Below are 19,191 nucleotides of genomic sequence, written 5' to 3' on the forward strand. Positions count from 1 at the left end.
TTTCAAGGCTTGGTTTGTTGATCGTTATATCTCAGATGGATCGAAAACCCATATTGTGGCACTACATATTGATACAGTTCAAGCAAAATATCGAGACATATATCCAGGGAATAATAGTCCCGAAATACCAGGTCTACTTGCAACACACCTTTCAGCAATTCTACAGGCTCCCGAATTGGCAATACCGAGTAAGTAATTATTACTTTTTTTCTCATTTCTTCGTTTTCTTTTTTATGCATGAAATGCTGAGACACTACATTTCAAGTCTCCCAAATTCCATAACAGTCTCGCATTACGGGAACTGAGGAGAAATTGCCTATGGTGGTGTCTCTCATGGGGCCACCGGGCACAGATTTAGAACTTCTCCAGTGGGTGATAGAGGCTCTACGTAACAGTGGCCGCCCAACACAAGTTAAGACAGGTCGGATGATATTCGAAAAAGATTTCTCTCCACGAAAGAAGCTTTAATCATCCGTGCTTTCAACACTCTTCCTTCAGCCGCCAAAATCCCTAGTTTTCCTATCGCGGAACGCAGTGAAGCTGTTATTAGTTGCAAGTACTTTTCAAAAAAAAAAAAAAAAGTTGATTGGCTGCTCGTTTAAAAATTTCCTTTTTAGGAATGAAATCCCGATTACTGAATTTACCCCCTTGTAGTGTGAGATATCAATAATATTATTGTAATTTAGTCTCACTGTAAGGAGGGGGTTGACAACATACTTAGGGGTTGGCGTAGCGAGGCTTATAAGCTTCCAAAAACCCTACAGCGCGACCAATTTGACAATGTACCCAAGAAGCCTACAGGATCTTTGCAGGCTATCAAGCTTTCTGAGTACACTGTCAAATTGGTTAAATTGGCCTCGCTGCAGGGTTTTTGGAAGCTTCCTGCCTTCTGCGTCCTACTGGTGTTTATGCGCCATAAAGGTTGGGCGTAAGCCCCACCTGAACTTGTATATATGAGATGTCTTTTCCAATAAAAGATAATTAACAATAAACATGATAAGCTTTTAAAAAATGGGTTTTACATATGTCCCGGCAAAAAGGTGCCTTTGTGTGTCTGCAACTATGCAGAGTCATCCCACTGGTGCTCAGCACACCATTTTGTATCAAAAGAGGACCACGTACTCAAAGAAAAACATGAGCGCGCAATGTCATGCGAACTATAACAGCTGACAAAATACAGAATGGACTAACCTTTACCATCAGGGTAGCGCCCTTTTGGTCTCACGGTAAAGAGTTCGGCAACAGTATCTCCTCACTTGACCTCTCTCGCTCAAATAGTACGAACCGAATACGACTACCACATACAACAAATCCCCACTAAGGGGCCCCTCACTGGTCAAGTGGTTCAAAGTCTGTCAAATGCCTACGGAGCACTATAATTGCAGCGTGTTACTCCATCATGCGGCTGACAGGGATGTATAGTCACATGGCATGGGTATAGTTAGCGTCTATTATTGGCCAAAATCTCATGAAACTTTCTAGCGTCCTCCATATGAGGCCATGACTTTAGTGTTACAGGATATATCAAGCACCTCGTTATCGTACTAGATAGATAGGTCAGTTGAGGGCTTCAGGCGGGGTGCCGCTAAATCGCCAAACCATCACGCCATCTACCCAAAACTTATTAGATACTGTAAGATAAATGGGTGAATGTAAGGTTCTATTTAAATTTTATTTAGGAAAAATAAAGTTAAGTAGAGCTATCTTTTCACTAACTAGTAGCTGGTTTAATGGCGGACACTTGATTAGATTATTCTTGTATCGCGTATTGTAACTTTTGTCTACCAATAGTGATGGAGATTAACATACTGTATATACTAGGTATACAAAGTTTGACCATTCTGACAACCCCTACAAGCTCTTAACCGGTCAAGTACGTGTTTGCACATGATTTGATTAGCTATCTACCTGTGTTACATCAAATCACATATGGTGACACTTACTCCATAGCAAGGCAGCGAACCGCTAGGAGAGGACTGTTACTACTATTAGACCATTTTTCTCTTGTTTCGACGCTTCAAGGGTCCCAAAAACACGAATTCTTATGAAAAGGCTGTCTTGACTGCAAAATGGCAACATCAGTCCAATCTTCCGTTTTCTTTCTGAAACGAAAGCCGGTTTATGAGACGGAGAGAGTGTACGAACTCGACATCGAGCCTCCGCCAGGCTTCCCACGGACCAATATGGCAAACTACTGCAAAGTAGTCACAACTTTTAAACCAACCTGTTTGCTCCACGTCAATAAGGCGGGGAAGAGCTGAAAAAATGACAACAATCAGATAACTACTGCAAAGTTGTCACAACTTTTAAACCAATCGACTCGCTCCACGTCAATAAGGCGGGGAAGACTTGAATGAGAAGGGATCAAGCTACAGAAAAACTAACTCGTATTGTACCGCTCAACTTACTCATATTTTTTTATCCTACAACCTGGGCTGGGGTGTAACATATGATCTAACAATATTCGGAGCCTCAAACGAGGCAAAGCGGGGTATTTTTGTTACAGCGTGGCACCCTGGGATTAGTGATACGGATGCCTGGTTGCCTTGCTTTTGGTAATAATCCCGGCTCTCACAGGGAAATGTAATTCCCAGCTTTTACAGGAGACCTGTGGGCAGTTACCACGCCAAGAATGTGGCCATCCGTATTATACGGTATTACTTACCGTACGTTCTCCCTGATTATTCCAACCATCCTTATTTTGGCCTGTGCTGGGTGGAGAGAGATTGTTGCCCAACAATACAGGGATTCATCATTTATCAAGGGGGTATACGTAGTACCGACTGTACCGTACTTAGTACCGTACGTAGTACGCTAGCAACTTCAGCCGCATAATCTCAAGGTGGGGTACCGGATTGACTGACAGTACACGCTCATCCCCTTGTGGCCCGCTCGTTAGTTGAAATAGGGCAAAACCGGAAGGGTGAATTTAACGCAATCCCCAGGTCCACGGCTATTTGCGCAATTATATTCGCGTCGTCAGTTTATCTGGGGCCAAGTGTAGGCTGATGCTGATCATTTCTAGACTGCATCCGTTTCTGCTCATAGTTGGCGTTCGTCTTTGATCCTAGGCATCGTCTTTTTCGACAGCGGTTCATTCCACATGAGGTCGTCCTGATGTCTAGTCCTTCTGTTTACAAGGAAGGCTTAGGATTCAACCATCCTAAATTGAGGGTGGTATGCCAGAATCTTTCTCCAAAGTCCTTGTAAGGCGTAAAATGAATCCCCAAAGCGATGGTGCGATCCTGATCTTGAAAACAGAGTAATCTTAGTACCAGGGGTAGGGACGGCACCTCCATTTACATGGTTCGAAGAAAAGACTCAAGGCCACGCGTGGCTTAATTTTCTTCCGGATGATGTCCTCTCCTCGCCTGAAGTGTACCAGTTCGATCATGGACTAGGTTCCGATATAGACTCACGGCTCTGGAGCCACATCTTAGAGAGGGGGTTGGAGCTTCAAGAAGCCTTGTTAATTATGTTCAACAACCGGGAAGAGGTCTGTGAAGTCTGTCTTGGTCATATGGGTAAGGCCACTAGATTGACAAGTGATAGCTGCGGCGCTGCCCAATTGTTTTTATTGCACATAGTCTTGGGGGAGTCATGGTAAAACAGGTAGATACGTCTCCGACTGCATTTACGACATCCACTGAAATTCAAGTGCCTCACCAATGCGCTCGAACGGGTTCCAGACTTTAAAGATATTGTCCGGGCGGCAGCAACATTTGTCGCAATAGCCACACCGCACTCGAAGTCTGACGATCCAAGGGAATGGAACCAACCGCAACTCCTTGCTGGGATCCGAAGTTATCGTAAAAGAGGGCCTCCGACGACTGCCGAGGATGCAAGGCAATTGGCAAGCTTGTGCCGTCGATTTGAAACGGTGGTGACTAATCTGCACATTTTGACGATCTGCGAAGCAAAGGAAACGCCTATCAAAAGTATCTTCGTTAGAGTATCCAAAGGATTGGTAAGTGCTGGTCAGTTTCACAACTCGACAGTATTCTGACGTCCACGCATGATTAGATTGTACCCAGGGACAACTGTAGAATAAACTCACGCCTCGAGGAATTCATCGAAATTAATGCCAACCATCTCGAAATTTGCAATCTGACGACTGCTGATCACCTGGCAAGGTGGGTCCGAAATGGTGTAAATGCAGCCTCGGCACGCATCCCCAGAGAGCTCCCTGAAGGTGCCGTCTGTCTTAACTACTTAGTTCTAGAATTAAGCTGACCCGTTCAGATCCAACTCCTACAGTCTTGAGCGAATCTACCAAGGCAGACCACGATGCGGAAGACCTCTTATGGAATGCAAGAGCTAGTATGTGTCATAACGTTCACCATAGGGAGCATTCCTAACGTAATTTTACTAGCCGGTAAAACTAGAGACACTAGCAATCAAGCAACAGAAGAATTTAGTGCCTCTAAAAAGGACGGCCGTCAATTCCTGTCGGATTTTGCCATGACTAAAAGAGACCCCTGTCTTCCGTGCCATATCATCCCCCAGGCTCAAAATAGGGACTTCTATGGTAGGGAGAATATTGTCAACCTGATCGAATATCACTTAGCGCCGATAGATGAGAATGGCAAACCAAAAAGAGACCTGAAGACATTTGCTCTTTGTGGTCCAGGTGGCATAGGAAAAACCCAAGCAGTCACGGAATACGCATATACTCACAGGGACATGTACGAAGCAATACTCTGGGTTCATGCCCAGGAGGCAACTATTCTAGCTGATGAATTCAGTCGTATTGCTGAAACCCTAGGCCTTGTTTTGGAGGGCACCGCCGACGCAAGAGACCAAGTAGTGACGCGCGAACTTGTGAAAGGCTGGCTGGCAAAGCCCGTAAGATCGTACAACAGCACCGACAACAAATCTGATGACGAAGTTTCTTGGCTGTTAGTTTTTGACAATATGGACAACGCGGATCTAATATCAGAATACTGGCCGCCAACGGGCAGCACTGGCTCTATACTGGTCACGAGTCGCGACACCTTGGCAAAAACACTGTTCTACCAGATCAACGACGGCATAGATCTACCACCTTTGAGTAATGATCATGCAGCAAACCTTCTTCTTAAACTGACGTGGCGTGAGGAAGATATTGAAGAGCAAAAATCAAGTGTTGCGGTGGCGGAGAAGCTGGGTGGATTGCCGCTGGCGCTCGTACAAATGGCGGGCGTCATGATTCGACAAAGCCTTTCCTTTGCGGACTTTCTGAAACGATACGAAGAGGAAGAGACACACGATTCGCTTTTCAGCCTCTCTCTCCAACCAAGCCATAAACGTATGAACTATGCTCATACCCTAGCATCCGTTTGGTCCTTGGAGGATTTGCAACATAGTTCCGGTCTTCTGGATGTGATGGCTTTCTTCGATCCAGACGGCATTCCTGAAAAATACCTTCTTGAAATGGTAGGAAAAGCACAGCTTCCAGGCTATCCGCAAACCGTGACAGCATATCAGGACGCTAGAAGTGAACTTTTGAAATCTTCCTTGGATGCGTCAAACTTAACCATTCATCGACTGATCCAGGATGCTGCGAGAGCAAAGATGCAACCAGATAGAGCAACAGAAGTGTTTTCCACAGCAGTTGACATGCTATGGACACTGTGGCCAGCCTCAGAACCTGGTGTTCGCCATCATATAGCTCGCTGGAAAGATTGTGAGATGTTGGCTCCCCATATACTGCGACTAAGAGATCATTACATTCGAGCCGGCAAAGCACTAAAGTTGAGGTGGGTGGTGAAAATTAATTTTCCGTTGCTAATGAATGAGCTGGGCTGGTGAGTAAAGTGCTCCATGATATATCGATGGGACTAGAGGGTAATAGTGGACGAATGGTTTATAGGTACTTTCAGGAGCGGGGCTACACGCCTAACGCTCTCGAGTGTTATGAAATTGCGCAGAGTAGCGTTGAGCATATCATCAATACCCATAATCAACAGCATACTGTCTCGAAACTTCCGGAACCTGCCGGCGACCGTGCTCTTTGGCTTCTTGCAGAGATCCACAACAATACCGCCGGCGCAGCGGTAGAATACAATGACGCCGACCTAGCATTACAACATTTTCAGATCTACAACAAGATGTTTGTTACTGAACATGAGGGTCAGACTACAGTAGTGGACTCGCGACTGACAAGCTCGTTCTTCAACGTGGGGTTGAGCTATGCTATGAGAGGGGACTAGATTGCCGCAGTTAGTGATCCACTGATCGCGCTGACGAAAGTGGGTCACTTGTGCCCCGCAACCTAAACCTAAACCTATTGCACAGTACTCCGCACTTCGTATTGAATACTTGACGTGCTAGAATTCCCCCTATTCTACCTATATATAACCTAACCTAGCTATTGTACCTCGCGAAGGCAACTCCACTAGCTGCAATGAGACAGCTTGCATGGGGACCTTCAGCATTCTGACATCATCCCTGCTCCAGCCGTATTCTGCCTCTGCTATTTATGCGCGCCGCGATTAGACGCTCACCAAACCTAGATTGTATGAGACCGTAACCCGAAATTTGAAGGACGGAAGAATACCTGATAGCCTACTATCACGTGTCTGATAAAGGTGGCGAAGACTTAAGATGCTAACTAATTGCTTACATATTAATGCGCACCCGCCGCTCCCGTGGTTAGTTGGGGTGTTGCACATTCAGCTGAAAAGAAAATAGAAGTGACACAAACTCCTTTGCCTGCGCAAGTGGTGGGGGAACCATTCAGCAAGGCAAACGTAGCGTGGCTAGTGGCACTAGCTTGCAGCCTTGCACTGCCTCTTTCCAAGATCGAGATCAGCTAGGTGTTTATTTGTAGCAGATTTACCCACCTTTTGCGCAACGTCAGCCGAAAGACAATCCTTTTTTATTTATTTTTTACACTCCGGACATGAAACAGCGACATATTTTATGTAGAAATACTAGAAATGGCTAGAAACGGGAGTCACACAGATTATAATGACTATGGGCTGGAATGTTAGTATCCCCAGTCCTCTCATTCTATACTTTTATCCTTATCCTGGTCAGTTGGTAGCTAACAGCACGTACGTAGTGTCCGATAGCCATCCCAGGCCAGATGACTATGCAAGGTTGGTCGACACATATGCTGGACACGTTATGGGAACCTCGCTGTTTTGCGGGGAGCTGTTTGGAGGCCTCTCTGGTTTCCTTTGTCGAGAGTTCAATTCTGCAGAGAACGTCAATGTCGATGTCGTTGCTCACATACCTTCTGCACCTTCTGTGAAGGAGCATGCAATCAGACGTCACATATGTTCCAATGCGTCCCAGCTGTTCCAACTCCTAACTGTGTATTCTCCCGAACACCATAGCAATCGCTTGCCTGGTGATCAGACTGCCATAGTGTTCATGCGAGGTCATCAGCCTCCAGAGTGCCTGAATCGCCTAGGAGCCATGTATAACATAAATCCTTTATTCTACCAACGACATCTAGAATATCTCTGGTCCACAGAACCTCCCAAACTGTTTTCGTCTCCTTCACTTCCATCTGCCTCATTCAACACAATACGCTTCCGGATATTCAGTGTTGGTGAAACAGATGTGGGTAGCAATTCCCTGGTTGAATCTCTGCGTGAAGATGGAGAGAAATCTATGGCGAACTATCTACATGACTTGAGGTGTGAAGTTGGATTACAGTCAGGCACGTCCATCGTTCGGGCCTTTAACATACACGACGTTCGGTATTTTTCCATCGAACAAGAAGTTACAGCAACAGTTCAAGTGACGGGTAATAAATGGTTGAGTGCGTAACTATCCAATTCCGACTTTGTGTTCGTGACTGCTGAACGGCGAATAGCCTTGATATGGACAGATATAGGACGAGATTTGTCAAGCGGGCCCGTGGGCCCGTGGCATAGATGCAAGTCACGGGGAAAACTTGGAAAGTCGCCATTTCTCCCAACCATCCAGTATTTCCCTACTGAAGCAACGAAATCATTATCAGATTTTGTACTTCCTAGCTCCCAACATGCTAAGGGCCCATTCGCACAGTCTGCTTCACTGCTTGCACTAAACTACGGCCTAACTCTAGATCAAGAACTCCTTGCCGCTGACTCGTTCTACGCTCTCACTGAACTCTTCCAGAGCTCGGCAAATTTTGCCAAGTCCTCAACCTAATCCAGTCTGTGATAGAGCAGAGTACGGGCTATAACCTCTATAAATCGAAAAACTATAGTCTCGCCAACCTCTCATACCACCAAGATATCCTTAACCGCCTGGAAACTAGGCTGCGTGATAACATTTTTGATCTCGAGCACTACGACAGCTCATCGTGGCCGAGATCCTATGACGGCGATAATGTCACCGCTAACTCCCGATCCAGTATGAAAGCGGCCGCGACCGTTAAGGCCCTCCTTACCGACTTCCAGAAGCTTCTCGCGCGTTCAGAGCAGCTGTCGGAAAGCTGTAGGAATGGAATGTCGATCTGCATGAACAGCGCTGCCATCGCTGAGTCTCAGCGTGCCATCGAACAAGCCAAGCGGGTCGAGCAGCTGACCTGGCTGGGTTTCTTTTACATCCCGTTGTCCTTCACGGCATCTTTATTCGGCATGAACATGCGCATATTCGGCCAGGGAAATCAAGATATTTGGGAATTCTTTGCGGTCTCTATCCCTTTAGCAATGGTCTCTTATATCATCCTCGCTTGGCGTAGTGGACAGTGGGATTAGTTTGATACAGTACAACTACGCGACAGATATATGTACAGGAGCCGAGTTCAGAGGAGCAATTCATTCTGTAGCACCCTGTTACGAATGCAACGTACGAATAGATTCAAGTATTGTGGACTTTTTCAGAGGGCTAAAGTCTACATATGTAGGTGGGGGGAACTGGCCAATGGAGAACGTACAAGGGAACATTGAATGTATGTAACATTGCTATGTGCATCTCAAGTGCTGTCTTCAACTCTGGTTTTTCCTAGAGAGCTTGGTCCTTTTTATCAATTGATATATAAAACACTGTCCTGCTTCACCTTCTCATTATCCCAAAATTCATCATACGACAGTGGAGACTTGAGTTCGATAATTTGAAACCCGCATTTATTAAATTTGAAAGATTTGACTCCATAATCACGCATGCTCTCGGCTTTTATCGGGCATTCGATTTTTATGAAGTTGCTTTGCGGGATTCCTTCATCGGGCTGGTAGCGAATAGTATACATCCTTATCACGGTTCTCAAGAGTTACACCTAGCGTCATTACAATGCCTTGCGATGTTTTACTATGCCTTTAGAGATATTATCTATTTTCCTGTTAACTGTGTTGAATAATATCAGCGCTGAGTTCACGTAATGTCTACCGCGCCCCTTCAGCCTCGTCCTTTCAACCTGATCTAGCCGGGGTCACACAGCTGAGTCCGGGACCCCTGTAAGCAGGTGCATTTTTTTAAAAAGAAAAAGCAAAATGCACATCTGCCCAACTTATAAAGTCATGCTGATTATACTCTTAGGCACCGTTGGCCCCATCCTTGTTGCCTTGGGTTTTCCAGATATCGGTTGGGGAGGCTTGACCAATACATGGGTCAGCAGCAGGGTGCTAGTGACAAGCCGAGGGAAAAAGCAAATAAGAAAGAAAGAAAGATAGAATTTATCTATGAAAGGGCCCGAGCGTTATGTGGCATTCATGTGGGATAAGATTGTGATACGGGCTGACTCCGATTGAAATCAAGGACGCCACAGACGCATGTTTCTGTTTCTGTCATGACCTCAGGCAATAATAAGGAAATCTATCCGGGAGGTCCGAGCACGCCAAAATTTCAGTTTCAAGATTTCATTTACCTAGAGCATATATCTTTGATAAATTAGACTCTTGGTTACCTTCCAATTTGGAAGGACGGGGATTATGTATAGTGCTTTAAGTTGTGTTCAATTTGCTATCATAATTGTAAAATTCGTCACAGAAATGTCGTTATAAGCAACTCTTGTAGATATGAAAAAAGTTATATGGTCCTAGTGCTCAGTACTAGAAAGAGCGACATTGAGCCTTTCTACAAGGTTCTTCTCTGCTTGCTATCAAACATCAGCCTCCCAGTCTTCAAGGAAGAAGCCAGGCCCGCGCTTTTCAAAATATTTAGTGCTGTGTCAATAAGTGTCGGATCATACCTAGATTATATCAGTCTTGTGGGTTTTGCATGTACATGTACTCTCACTCACCGGGTGAACTCATGAGTGCAACTGAAAACGGAAGCATTTCTTCACGTCCTGTAACATTTGAATGATAGGGAATCTGGATGACTTTTTAACCAAGCCAGCGGGCATACCATATTAACTGCTTTCCACCATCTTACTTGGAACAGTAAAAGCAGGAGACTTCAAAACTGCCGCGAGAGCCAGTGTATTGATGCCATGCTGTGGCGGCCGTTTGAATCTGTCAAATCATTAACATTTAATATAAACTTCAGTAATGATGTATCCACTTACGCAGGAGCATAGTCTCGATGTCTCGGAGTCATGGACTCAATTGAAAGAATAACGAGTGCATTTGTGTGCTTTCCGGCCAACACTGTGCCCTGGAGCCATGCTTTGAGGATTTCAATCCTTTCGAACCCTTTATCTCTGTCCTCTGTGCCCAAGGTTTTGGCCAGTGAGCATAGCCTTTGGTTCGGAGGAGATGTATACGGCGTCTGATCAAACTGCTTCAAGTACTTCTCATGGAAGTCGTCGCAGTTATGATAAGCATCGTAAGCTAACGAAGCCGTTGCCTACATCTATAGTCAGTAGATATATGAATGCAGAATGCTTAGAGAATAGCTTACTGATTGATGAATCGAGTAGTGGAAGCCCCTTTGCTTCAACCGGAGGAGCCTTTTCCCAAACTTGCTCAAATGAGACATGCTCACACTGAAGCCCGAGAGTCGATTCAGCTGTCTTTGTGGAATTTCGCGCTATTTCGGCCTATGGCTCCAAAAGTCTGTGGGCCATAGAATGGAAGAAAATGACTAAAAAAGAATCAGTAAAAAATACACAATTATACAGAGCTTCAAGGATAACAAACCCTGAGGTTTCTCTCTAATCCCTCGTTTGATAACCATCTCTCTGCAAAGGCCTTGCATTTTTGCAAGTCTCGTGCGAGAATGCCCGGAATATCCCACAATCTGCAACTAGTTAGTTGAGTACTGGCTGTAATATTTACACATCCTCACTGGACACAAGGCTCAATGCCTTTCGCAGAAACAGTGCCTATGCTAGGACGAAGGCCAAAGCAGCCACACTAGAGCACCGGTCTCGTTACGCTGCCCCATGCTGCAACAAATGCTCATTAACAAAAGTCCATACACCTTTAAAGACAAAACTCGCTATCAGTGCCAATGGCAATATCAACCCATTCTTACGCCGCAACAGCGCTGCACTTTCCGAACTACTCCCCCCGGGAGACTCATAGCCATCTGCGCGAGGATTCCATGGTGCCTGAATTCATCTTGCTCTTGCCAACCACAGAAACTCCTCCATCAAGTAATTTCTGAATGAATTCTGCGGATTCCTGGCGCACAGTATACGTATCGAAAAACGCTGGATTGCCTACCGAAGTCTTGATTCCCTTGAGATGGATATTGTCTTTTATGGTAACGCGCAAGCCGGCGACAGGAGAACTTAAAAAGGCGGCTTTGGCTTTGGCTTTGATGCGTGACGGCAGTGCGAAGGCGAGAAATTGATTGTCGGTGCTTCTTAATTGGAAAGCCTGCGGGCTTGTTGGGACTTGAAAAATATATATATATATCAGAACTGACCGATATTGACGCGAAAAAGAAGTTGTACATACTCCAGTTGAGGCACCAAAGCTGTCCTGCAAGTCCCGTTCGAATCATCAACCAGTTTCCACACATCTCTCAGCTCTTTTCCCACCAGGGAATACGGGTCTGGAAGCAACTCTAGCAGGGAGACAAACAGGGTTTCTTGACTACCCAACCTGCAAAGATAGTCTCGAACTTCATCGGTGCACTCAACTTTGTCCCCAATATTGAGCACGTTGAACACTACAGTCTCGAGAAACGCGGTGCCCCAAACATCATCATTGCAATTCTGATAACTTTTCAGACACTTCAGCACCCAGTCGAGCGTCACCCTAGTACTATCTTCTTCTCTCGGGAAGTTGAAAATAGTGGCCAGGGCAAAACCAACATCACGAGTCCGAGGTATATTTAAGACCACAGCCTTTTGGCGAGTCCAATTAATTCCACATAAAAGACTTAACAAACGACCAGCTTGGTTATTGTTCATTGGGGGCGGAGAGGGAGGGGGTTTGAACTTTTGAAATTTCAGAAACAAGGCTCTCAGTAGTTCTTGTAATGGATTGTAAAACTTGCACAGCCCCTCGACACCAAGCAAGGTGCGAGGCTGCGGTGCGTCCGGGGGATGGCCTATCCGCGTACAGGGGGTTGATTATTACATGGTCTTCTCTGATGCTGAGTAACGCCGGTCAAGGATTCCAATTTGGGTTGTAACCACCAACATTTGAAGCCTCTTCCGTGTATATTAATCAATTGAGCTTATTTCAATGCTACAATAGCAGGAATGGGGTTTCTTCGGATATAAAGAGATAGTAAATAGTATTTTTTGAAAAGACCTGACATCTGGAGAAAAAAAGACTAAAACTACATGTTAATTTTAAATGTCAATTGGTATTTTAAAATTCATTTCTTTTTATAAAATGTATTGGGTTTTAAATTAAACAAGGTTTTATCAACTGATATATGAAGTTATAATGTAGCTAGTGTTTCTAACATCCAGTTGACTGGTACATTATGTACTTCCACGCGTTCAAGTGTTTCTTTCTAAACAGGAATATATGTGGTGTAAACTAACATTTATCCACAATTTATGAATATGCGCTAGTTGACTGCTGTCGAGTACATAATAAGATTGAATGTTGGGGGCCTTGACCTGGGGCTTGACCTCAAGTGTTGGTTGACAACCTTCAATGTTCAAGCTATTAACATTTGAATTCAACATTTGAATGACACTCGTATGAACTTTTAAGAAGTACAGGATGAAATTTCTGCCTATTATTGGTGAAAAATTATAGATTTGATTTCAACGTTCAGCGAACGTATAGGTAAAAGTTTACAAGCAGGATTACCTCCATTTCTTCAATGTTGCTTCTGTCAAGCCATGAGGTAATCAGTCTATACAGCTATAAAAAGAATACTCAGAGAACCTCCTACGCCGATGCATGCAAGCAAAAACAAAAACAAAACAAAATCGACAGCATAATATACATCCAAATTATGTCCGAGAGGATGATAGAATTACCACGTTTCCTACATAGCCTAGTTAGCTTCATATTCGTATCATGATAATAACAAAAACAAACTTACTGCAATATACTGCCCAGCATCCTTCTTCCGCTCCCAAAACTCAGTCGCTTCGGCATAATTCAGATTGCCCTTGGCCATGGCGACATCCACCAGCGCGGCCTCGACGCCCTCGCCCATACCTTTGCTACTACCGCACACAAACACGCGGCCGTCGAGGGCATTAATGACAAACCAGACGAGGTCCGCCTGGTGGCGCACTTCCTCCTGCACGTAGCGGCTCTCGCCGCGGCGGGATTGGACTACTTTTTTCACTTTTTCTTCGTCCACGCCCCATTCTCCGCTATATAACTCGTCGAGGAGCGAGTCACGGATGCCCTGCAGAACCCAGACCTTGTTCACGCAATTGGCCGATTTGAGCCGCCGCTGCACGAAGCCGCGGAAGGGTGCGATGCCTACGCCGGCGCCGATTAGGAGCATGGGTCCGTCTAGCACGAACTCGCGGGCCAATGGGTTTGCCATTAGGCCGCGGAACATGGGCACGTGCAGGTCGAGGGTCTTGGGATCGATGCCTGCGCGCTCGGCGGCGGTGACTTGGTCGGCGAGGCGTTGCAGGAAGCCAGACCCGACGCCGCTGCGAGAGCCATGTCGCCAGTCGTCACTTTCGTGCACGCTCACGGCGACTTCGATGATGCGGCGGCAGTCGCCGGTGCGGGTTGTGCATGAGATGGTTGGGTCTTGGGAGAGCGAGTAGAAGCGCGGCATGAGGGTGTTCAAGACAGACAGCAAATAGTCAAGAGGCGGGTGTGTAGACGGGAAAGCTTGCAGCAGTTGCTCAAGCGTGACATGAACTCCTGTGCGCAAGTCACAGAAAGCGCCCTGTCCCTGAGCAGAGCATAGATACATGAGAATCTGCTTCTCGCTCGGGTCCGAAGCATACTCTGCCAGCACGCGGAAAAGCTGTTTCGTAGGAGGATAAGATTGAATATCCGAGCACCACCGCAGCAGCTCTCGTCGAGTAGTGGTCAATTCGCGCGCCTGCTCCGCGCCCCAGATCGTCGGCCAGCGTCCGTTGGTGGTGCGAACGGTAACCTTCTTGTCTCTGATGGGCTTGGGGATGCCGAGGCAGTTGAAAACGCCGTCGACGGCTTCGTCGCTGTTCATTGGGCACACGCCAATTGCGCCGCCAACAACAAAATCGACGTCTCCGCTCTCCGCAGGATAGTCTGTCACGTCAATGTCAAAATGATACGTCTTCTTCTCCGCACCGGACTTGGTGAGTTCACGAGCATGATGCAGTGGCGCACGAAAAACGTCATATGGCGGGTGAGGCTGCACAAACTGTGGTGGATGGTCCTGGGGTCCCAGTTTGGCATCTACAAACCCAGCCGGGACAGGCGAGAACGAGACCGTCTTTTCCGGCAGTGGGACGACACTGGTCAATTCACTGTCCAATGCCAGACGCCTAATCTTCAAGTTGAGACTGCGAAAGGCCTGGTTGTCGGGTGTTGCGATCGGGTTCAAGATCTCGTTTGTGGTGGCACCAGGCAAAGGCTGCGCCAAGCAACAACCTCCACCACAGCACACTTTCTCAACCAACTGTGTTGTACCGCCAGCACCAATATTTCCCAGGATGCGCTGCACATCCTCTGAACTCTCTGCAATCAGCGCGGTTGAGGCACGCCGTCTCCGCGCGGGTTCCGACTTTAGACGGTCAAGCTGGTTGTCGGCGGTGTCGTCGTCGGAGTGCTCCGTGACGGGAGTTTCCGCCGAGTCTGAATCGCTCTCGGACAAGCCAGCGACGGAGTGCGACGAGTGGGACAAGTTGGACACCTGGTTTATATCTAGAGCCTTGACGGCGTCGGCCACGCTGCGGGGCTCTTCTGGGATCGGGTTATCTGGGTGTGACGTAGCCGAGACGGGGATACGGCCTCGCCCAGCGTGGGCCGAGTGCATTGCGGTGGTGGACATTTTTGAAACGTCTGCGACGGCGTGAACTGAGGACTCAAATCAGTAGTGTTCAGAAATACATTTGTTGTGTGAAGCGGAAACCAGTCCGGCCTGGTGGCGATGTCGGGATGGGTCGGGACCAGGTAAGTCTCTATAACATGACGGTGGACGTACCCATTGAAGCCGAGGAAGTGCCTATTCTAGTACCAATTGCAAAAAGACGATCGCTGGCAGTAGAAATGTGCGTAGGAATCGGACGGACGAGGATTGTTCTTACCGAGGCGCACACGGTGGCGGTATTAGTAGGTCAGGTCAGTCCAGAGGACGAGTATTTAAATTGACCAGCATGGGAAGATAGGGACAGAAGAGAAACAGAAACAAAAAACAAATATCAGAGAACGGCCGACCGCATGGGGAAGAAGGAATGCAGCAGCAGAAAGAGAAGAAGGAACGTGGTGGCAACAATAATGTTAAATGATGGGGGGGAAAAAGTGGATGTGCCGTGGCGGTTGGGTCCGAATCTGATAAAAAAAACATTCCGCGGGGGGGCTGACTGTATTGTGACGCCGAAAACGACCCGGTATTTAATGTTTCTGTCGGCTATTCCATCGGTTGCAGGTAACAGGGATGGAAATATTAATAGATTGAAGATTATATCATTATCACTACTGCATTGTATTTGACAATATTGTGTATGACTATGTACAACAACTCAGTCAGGTGCGCATGTTGGACAGATTGCCTGGAAACAGAAAAGCAGTCCTGATATTACACGCAGCCCCCGTGCGTAATCTTAGTCAGACACTTTTAAAGATTGTATCAATTGATGCTGACTGTGAATATAGACCCCAGAATTGCATCCCTAATAATAGAATAATCTGATATATAAAAAAAAATATTCAGTGCCATATTTAATAGTAAAAATAGAATACACGAAATGCAGTCCCAATAATACGGATAATACGATAACGTTTGCTTGGCTGGCCCGAAATCGGCCGCATACTTAATATGTAGTACAGGCACTAGCAGCTGATGCAATCTAATCTGATCCATCTGATAACGTGTATTACCACTCCTTTTCATTATTTGTAATTATTGTGAGCATTGTTTTGTGTATCTTTGTTTTTTTTGGGCGGAATAATTTTCCTATTATCTATACGAGTTATAAATGAACTACCAGCAAATTGTCATCTCTATTATTCTGGCACAATGCCTACATGTATCTATCAGCGTATACAGTGCATACCGACTGGCTGGCACCACCCACACACCCCCTTTCTCTAGAGCCCGAAGATGCGGTCAGTGGTACAGGCTAGTTTAGTACGTAGTGTAGTACATAGTAGCAGTGCAGACCGTCTCCACCGCAACGTCTGGCCAGAACGTTGATCAGATAACTTTTTTGTTGGTTACACAAGAGAAACATAATTGCCAAGAATGGGCCAAGGATCATCACCTGATTTTGTCCCTTTACACACATGACTTACTCCGTACACACATGACTTTACGCCGTAAGTAATTCTAGTGAAGGATCGAAACTTGAAGGGACGTACGACTTCGGAATATGTGCTTCCGCTATACACTAACAGTACACTCACTGTCTTGGCAGGGGCTGCTCCTATTGCCCACATTGAAACTCATATACACACTCTCTATACATTGCAAAAACAATAACAACTGAAATCTACATAACAACTGAAATAGCTGGATCAGGATGTCTTCCAGAGCGCATCCAGCCAGCTAATCTCTCACTCACGCCTTGGGGCGTCTAAAAGGGTGTGCTTCGGTATTTCTACATTTATCAAGCGTTAGAATATTCATTCCCCTGCTCAAAAGAGAAAAGGCAAAAACTTACAGCACGTAATCATCCAAGCTAACCAGATCCGGCTCGGAAAAGATCAGATAGAAATACTTGAGCGTCTCGGCGAGCCAGAAGCTCTCCATCTTGTCCGACTTGCGCGTGTCAATGTAGCGCACGTCGTCGATGCCCGCGTGTGCGATTTCGGTGCGTGTCATCTTTTCGATGCTGGTGAACATGCGCCATGCCGCGTCTTGCAGTTCCTTGTCGCCGGTGATGCGGTACATGATGAATACAGACTCGATAGCTTCGGGGCTGCAGGAGAGGAAATTAGCAGAAGAATTAGTAAACTAAAAAGACAAGACTCACCGCAAGATGTATTTTGCATCCGTCACGCGAGTTATCCCCGGCGCAAGACCCAGCTTCTTAGCCATGTCGCGCGTCGCCTCGTCGTCGTCCGCGTTGCCGCGGTTGTTTTTGCGCACATCCGCCAGCCACTTCTTCTCGTCCCACGAACAATACTCGACATCATCGCACACACTGGTGTGGAATATCTCTGGCATCAGTCCAGTTGCCATCGAGTCGTATGCCCAGATACAGCCATCCACGAGTTTGCGCGCAGTCTTCACGTCTTCCCGACGATCAAAGATCTTCCCACCAATGCCAAACATGCCGCCCACGAAGCAAGTAAGATGCTGTGCTTCGGCATCCAGGTTAGCTCCGCTTTTGGTGCCGCTAAAGAGAATGTCTTCTCCATCTTTGGTCATTGGACGGAACAGGAGATGCTTTTTGATAGGAGCGATGATCGCTTCGTACATCTTCTGGTACTGCTTGGTATGGTCTCCGAGGAGAAGATGCTGTTTCGGAAGATACTCGTACGTCGAATCGGCCATGCCGCCCAAGGTGAACTGTCGGTTATTGAAGGCAAGATTGTCAAGGTCGACAATCATTGGCCACAGGCCCGGAATAGCGGTGCTCATTTGGGCCTTTTCCAGCTCGTTCGAGACCCGCTGGATGGCGTCAAAGTATTTGGGATCTCCAGTTAGTTGAGTCAGTCGCGTGAACTCTAGACACAGAGATCCAACTTCGGCAAGCAGTGTGTTTTTCGCGGGCGCCATGGTCTCCCCTCGCAGAGATCTATTCATGTCAATTTCATGTCAGGGGGACCGAGTCAGAAACAAAACGTACTTCTTCCAGTCCCAGCGGGCCATTTGCATTCTGTTCGGAGTGTCAAACGCCCCGTAAACCAAGTCCCCCACCTCTTGCGCCTTCTTCAACAGAACCGGATATTTACCCCCGGACAAATCGTAGGCGGCCATAAACCCACCCATGTAGCGAATCGTCGTCTCAAACACGTTGATATACTGGTCACTCGTAGTGCTAAAGTCGATCTGATCAAGAGCGTCGAGTGCCTCCTCAAACTCATCTGTCATCCCCATGATCAACAACGTATCCAGCGTATCCACAAGTGTCGCCGCCCAGCCGGCAAAGCTGTTGGTAAAGCCACCGGAGATGGGCGAGACCTCGTCCTTTAGCCACGCATATTTTTTGTAGCCGGCCCAGGCGTGGTCAAAGGCTTCCTTTACGGCCGCCTGTCTTTCTAGTCGTCGTTTGCGATCTAGTGACTTTTCCTTGGGGAAATCATACTGGATCTTGGGGATTTTGCCTGCCTTCCCGCTCGGCAATTCAATATAAGACTCTACCGGGTATTTCTCAGGGCGATTCTGCCAGCGCGGGGCGGACGTGGTGGTGTCGGACGATGACGAAGAGCCAAAGCTGGTATCTGAGATATCCACAGGGCGTTCGGGGGCGTCGCTGCCTTCGAATGTAAGGTATATAATGATGGTCAGAATAAAGGCCGGCACGACCAGGCTCTTGCGGATGAGGGGCATGGTTTAGCAGCCTCTATCGACAGCGTGCGATAGTACTAAGTGGTGGGCATTGGATTGCTATGTAAGATGTGTTGAAGAATCGAGATCGGGTGGCGATCCGGCGCAATCAAACAGAAATGGGGTATCACAAGTTTTGAAGCAATGAATAGATAGCCAACTCAGGGCGACAGTATCATTTCAATGTTCTCTCGCGCAGGCCGTAAGGGAGTGATGGCCCAGTAGTAGACACGGAGAGAGTTGCAACTTGGAGGTGACTAGGAAACCGCCGAGGTGTTCATAAGGGCTCAACTGGGGCCG

General features: G+C 46.9%; 6 protein-coding genes across 6 annotated transcripts; 2 read left to right on the plus strand and 4 right to left on the minus strand.

Moving 5' to 3' along the window:
- Positions 1–3,600: 3,600 nt before the first annotated feature.
- On the plus strand, positions 3,601–6,191 carry TRUGW13939_11396 (uncharacterized protein; the record flags this gene model as incomplete). The annotated part of the gene is made up of 6 exons (XM_035494504.1): positions 3,601–3,603; positions 3,659–3,967; positions 4,024–4,192; positions 4,243–4,320; positions 4,373–5,786; positions 5,852–6,191. The coding sequence occupies 6 exons, from the start codon at positions 3,601–3,603 to the stop codon at positions 6,189–6,191; spliced, it is 2,313 nt and encodes a 770-aa protein (XP_035350397.1).
- A 766-nt stretch (positions 6,192–6,957) lies between these two features.
- Positions 6,958–8,678, plus strand: TRUGW13939_11397 (uncharacterized protein; the record flags this gene model as incomplete). Its single annotated transcript, XM_035494505.1, has 2 exons — positions 6,958–7,753; positions 8,095–8,678. 2 exons carry the CDS (start codon positions 6,958–6,960, stop codon positions 8,676–8,678), a joined length of 1,380 nt encoding a protein of 459 aa, XP_035350398.1.
- A 1,473-nt stretch (positions 8,679–10,151) lies between these two features.
- Positions 10,152–10,839, minus strand: TRUGW13939_11398 (uncharacterized protein; the record flags this gene model as incomplete). Its single annotated transcript, XM_035494506.1, has 4 exons — positions 10,152–10,240; positions 10,294–10,373; positions 10,427–10,707; positions 10,762–10,839. The coding sequence occupies 4 exons, from the start codon at positions 10,837–10,839 to the stop codon at positions 10,152–10,154; spliced, it is 528 nt and encodes a 175-aa protein (XP_035350399.1).
- Positions 10,840–11,381: 542 nt separating this feature from the next.
- Positions 11,382–12,223, minus strand: TRUGW13939_11399 (uncharacterized protein; the record flags this gene model as incomplete). Its single annotated transcript, XM_035494507.1, has 2 exons — positions 11,382–11,691; positions 11,766–12,223. The coding sequence occupies 2 exons, from the start codon at positions 12,221–12,223 to the stop codon at positions 11,382–11,384; spliced, it is 768 nt and encodes a 255-aa protein (XP_035350400.1).
- Positions 12,224–13,251: 1,028 nt separating this feature from the next.
- Positions 13,252–15,228, minus strand: TRUGW13939_11400 (uncharacterized protein; the record flags this gene model as incomplete). The annotated part of the gene is made up of 2 exons (XM_035494508.1): positions 13,252–13,263; positions 13,321–15,228. 2 exons carry the CDS (start codon positions 15,226–15,228, stop codon positions 13,252–13,254), a joined length of 1,920 nt encoding a protein of 639 aa, XP_035350401.1.
- Positions 15,229–16,956: 1,728 nt separating this feature from the next.
- Positions 16,957–18,894, minus strand: TRUGW13939_11401 (uncharacterized protein; the record flags this gene model as incomplete). Its single annotated transcript, XM_035494509.1, has 4 exons — positions 16,957–16,996; positions 17,060–17,317; positions 17,372–18,139; positions 18,191–18,894. The coding sequence occupies 4 exons, from the start codon at positions 18,892–18,894 to the stop codon at positions 16,957–16,959; spliced, it is 1,770 nt and encodes a 589-aa protein (XP_035350402.1).
- Positions 18,895–19,191: the final 297 nt, after the last annotated feature.

This window comes from Talaromyces rugulosus, chromosome VI, assembly GCF_013368755.1.
Source record: "Talaromyces rugulosus chromosome VI, complete sequence".
Taxonomy (NCBI): Eukaryota; Fungi; Ascomycota; class Eurotiomycetes; order Eurotiales; family Trichocomaceae; genus Talaromyces; species Talaromyces rugulosus.